Genomic DNA, 4,314 nt, shown 5'->3' with positions numbered 1-4,314 from the left:
CTCCCAACTTGATGCTTAATGTATATTGTATATTTGGATTTTATTCCTTTCTCCCATGCTTTTTCAATGGGTCTGTTAAAATGGAAGCAGTGAGCGCTTTTAGATATAGATTTTACACTACCGATCATGCAGATTTAATTGTAGAGTTTTGTATTATCTTACCACCACTTTCAGTTATTTTTATCACTATAAACCTTTTCTATGTTGAGAATAAACCTGTAGATTGGATAATATAGATGAAGGTATTTTATTGTAGTCAATCTGACCTACTGAATAACCATTATACATGTTCAATTTTAGTAGGCCTAATAATTGTATCAATCCATCCAGTCCTCCACCAGCCCATTTGATAGCTGGTCATAGAAAAGATGACTTCCTTTCCTCCATATTTACTTGCCATCTTCTAAGTAGGTTAGCAGCATTTGTGAGTTTATTTAGAAAACTGTTCTACATTATATTATTGGCATAGCAGTTTCAAACCAACTTTATCATTACTGTAAAAAATTATATTAGAAACATCTCAAATGTAAATTTAAATACCACTAAATACTACAGCTGCTAATGTGTGCATTTCTTAAAAATCAAAATGTACTTTTGTCCCAAAACAGGCACTTTCAGGAAATAGGGATCAATATTCTCCTTGACAAGCAGAGAACATATAACTACAGTAATTCAGATTCGTCTCCATCTACCTGTTTTATATACAAAATGCTTCACAGAGCTCCTTTTAAAAATCTTCTTTCGCTGGGTGTTTAAACTACTGAAGAATTGTGAACATTTTAACACTTGAAACTTAATTCAGTTTGTACTAACTTAAAATTGTCTGGATTCTAGAATCTAGAGTCAATCTAACATTCCCTATTCTGTGCATTGTCAAACATAGCAAAGGTAATATTTTGCTTTGCAGTGATATGTGAAAAACATCTGAAGACATTCTTATACCCACAATCCAACACTTCTCGCGTAACTGGCTTTGTAGCTCATGCCAGAAACTTTTCTAAATGGACTTTTGAAAGTAATTTTATAGCATTTATACCTTAAAATCAGAACTGCTGCTTCATTTTTTCTTAGTCAAAGTCCAAATTTCTTAAATTACCTATATTTAATAGCCATTTATATTATGACAAGTGTTGACCGCTTATTAGTTATTGCCAATCAATGTACTTCCTTACAAATATGTGACAAAGCTAACAACTTAATCTTTCTCCTCAGAAATATATCCCAATTATTGCAATGAAATGTTTTCAATAAAGCACATATGCAACATATTGTTGACTTTTATATAGAGAGAGTGGGGGTGGGGGGAGAAGTATATTATATTGTTTGGTTTAATATATTTATGCTAACAATCCAGAGTACTCTTACTAGGGAATAAGCTCCACTGAACTCAATGGGATTTGGCTTGGAATCATATCGACTAACAAAAGAGATAATTAAAATAATCCCATAAAATAAGCTATTATTAATTTCAAAATATCTCCAGTATTTTATATTTTAAAATAACATTTTATGTAGCAATTCTAAAAATATCTTTTATTAGAAATTTAGAACATAGACTTTACATTTTGTTCATTGAAATGCTTTAAAATGACCCCACCTTTTCAACCAAGTTGGATTTGCCCAGACTTGCCCCTTAGCTGCACCTTTTACCATGTTGATGTAACATTCAGCAAGGTTTGCTGATCAACTGCTAACCAGTCAGTGCTGTCTTTTATTATATATACAACAGAATTCCACTTGTCATGACCAAGGCCTTGGGTGCATAAAAAGTAGCTCTTTGAATCCTAAAGCACTTACTGGATTTGAGTCTCTGTTTAAAAACAAAAACCTTAATTTGCAATGGGTTTTAATATACTTATTATATTCAAACATTTTTTAAAATGTGAACTAACACAATGCTAGAACTTTACATTTTCACCCTAATTGCCAACCAACTTAGATGAAAATTGCCACTAAAGAAACATAATATCCAAGAAAAAGCTTGTTAGATCAGGATAAAACTTATGCTAGTCTGGATGTTTCTAGGAAAGCTTTAACAGTGATAATTAAATTATCCCTTCACTGTGACAGATTATATAATCTGATACATGTCTAACTGACGTATTTCTATCCAGCGTTCATCTGTGTAAAGCCATATTAAAAAGGAATTTTACAGAACAAGTGGGAATGAACTAGTGAGTAAATTTCCAGAATTTTCTTTCCAAGAAATTCGATTCTATACTTGACAGCTGTTTGGCAATTAAGAAACCTGCCTGGCATATTTACATTAGACAAACTGTATTTGTTCTATGCAGGTTTGTTTATGACCCTGATATAGTCCATACAGCGAAGTCACTAGAAAGGTTTAAAAATTCCAGTTAGTCAGGGTACTTAATTCCCAACCATCCCCCTTCCTATACCCTCCTCAAAACTATTGCTCAGTATGTTATAGAAGTGACTGGGGGAAAGTTACTGCGAACCAAAAGCCGCTGTAAGGAAAAAAAGAGAGTTAATTTCATTTCATTTTTATTACAAATAGCCAAGGATTTTTTTTCCAAAATATAAATCTGTAAAACAATTGTCTTGACTGTACAATTTCATTTACAGTATACAATCCAGAAAAAGTAGACAGTTAAAGAACTGGTTTTTTTTATACATTAGCCCTTGGCCACAAAACAAAGAATTTGGCAGTACTACTACAACTTTAATGACTATGGGGTGAAAATCAACATATCAATTACATCATCTAACTTCATTATCAAAGTGGGATACATACATACATCATTGTACAGCGAATGTTATTTTTTTAACTGGAGACTGTCATCATGTTGTAGTTCTTGGAAGGGCTGGCTCTGCCAATTCTCCACTCCTCTTTACAGCTGCTCCTGCTCTCAAGAGCCTTGGCATTCTTCGCTGCCGGCTGAGGCCCTTCATAAAGGACACAGATAGACCCATCTTCCCCGATGCGATAGGACACCTCAAAGGGGTCTACCCAAAGTGTTAATTCGCTGGGCAGAAGCTGGAAGAGTCTCTCGTGGCTTAGTCCGATCGTGACTGCTGCCTTCCCTATCAAGGGGTCCATCTTGTGATTGATCCGAATGCAGCGGTACCCTGAGCCTTTGGAGGGCATCAGGGGGAACCAGTGGTGCTTATAATGGTCTGCAAAGAGGAACAAAGGGGAAAGGGGCGAAGAATTACTGCCTGCGTGATGCGCACTCTGGCGCTCCAGTTCGCACGCCGGCAGGCGCTAGCCCCGTCCGGCGGCCGCCCGTCCAGCTGCACAGGCGCTCGCAACGCCAAGGGTGAACGCCGGCCAGGAGCCGGGCAAGCGGCGCGCAGAGAAGCCAGAGCTTGCCTGGGAAAGCCGGGTCGGCGAGGGCGAGCGGGAGGCAGAGGGGCGGCCCTTCCCGCTCCCGATGGAGGGCGCGCGCGCCTGTCGTTACTTCGCCCGCCGCCGCCGCCGCCGCCGCCCCCCCGCCGTTCCGAGGGACTCAAATGGGGGATCTGCCTCCTGAGCCGTTTGGACGGCTGGAGCAAAGCGGCGGGGCGCGCGGGGGGGGGGGCGTGAGGGCTCGCTCGGAGGAGGACAGGCGCCGGGGCGAGGGGCAGGAGGAGTTGGGGGAACTTGTTCGGGGCTGATGCCGCTGCGCGGCCGGCTTCCTCTCTGGGGCAGGAGGCGGCATCGACGCCCCGCGACGCGGGAGGGGGCGAGGGGGTCCGCGGGGGCGCCGCCACTGGCCGCCCCCTCCCGCGGCGCCTCACCTCGCAGAGCCTCCTGGAGGGACTCGCTGAAGCAGCGCAGCTCCTCGTCGCCGATGCCGCCGGGCGTCCTGAGGAGGCGGGTGATGAAGCCCGCGGCCGTGGAGATCTCCGTTTTCATGGCCCTCCCCAACGAACCAACTAGCGAATTAACTTTTATCCTTCTCTGCCTTCGTCCCGCTGCAGGCTGCGCTGGGAAGGGAGAAGGCGGGCTGATGTTGCGGGGCGCTGGCGGGCGGGGACACGACCGACGTGCCGATCCGCGCCGCCGGCCCAGCTGCTGCCGCTGCTGCCACCCGCTCAGCGCTGCCGCAGCCGCCGCTGGGGACCGAGCGCGAGGAGTAAACAGATCGAGACACACAGACAAGAAGCAGCTTCCCCCACACACACACTTAGGGAGGAGGGGCGGGGCCAGCGGCAGCCAATGGCACCGCCCCCAGCCGCTGCATCACAGAAAACAAGCATTCCGTCTGGCGGACGCAAAATCGCCCCTCCTGATTGGCCGAAAGCTTGCACCCCGCTTCGTGACTTGTGCAGTCGCAAAGTCGTGCCCGACTCGCGGGAGGAAGCGCTGGA

General features: G+C 44.3%; 1 protein-coding gene across 1 annotated transcript; it reads right to left on the bottom strand.

Annotated features, from left to right (window-relative positions):
• Positions 1-2,488: 2,488 nt before the first annotated feature.
• On the bottom strand, positions 2,489-4,091 carry LOC123034289 (protein BTG1-like). The gene is made up of 2 exons (XM_044451535.1): positions 3,742-4,091; positions 2,489-3,138 (listed from the first exon to the last, which is right to left on the bottom strand). Exons 1-2 carry the CDS (start codon positions 3,857-3,859, stop codon positions 2,786-2,788), a joined length of 471 nt encoding a protein of 156 aa, XP_044307470.1. The 5' UTR covers positions 3,860-4,091; the 3' UTR covers positions 2,489-2,785.
• Positions 4,092-4,314: the final 223 nt, after the last annotated feature.

Source organism: Varanus komodoensis, unplaced genomic scaffold, assembly GCF_004798865.1.
Source record: "Varanus komodoensis strain SLA01 unplaced genomic scaffold, ASM479886v1 scaffold6_2, whole genome shotgun sequence".
NCBI lineage: Eukaryota > Metazoa > Chordata > Lepidosauria > Squamata > Varanidae > Varanus > Varanus komodoensis.
The sequence above is the reverse complement of the archived record's forward strand: the minus strand, read 5'-3'. Positions and strand labels throughout refer to the sequence as shown.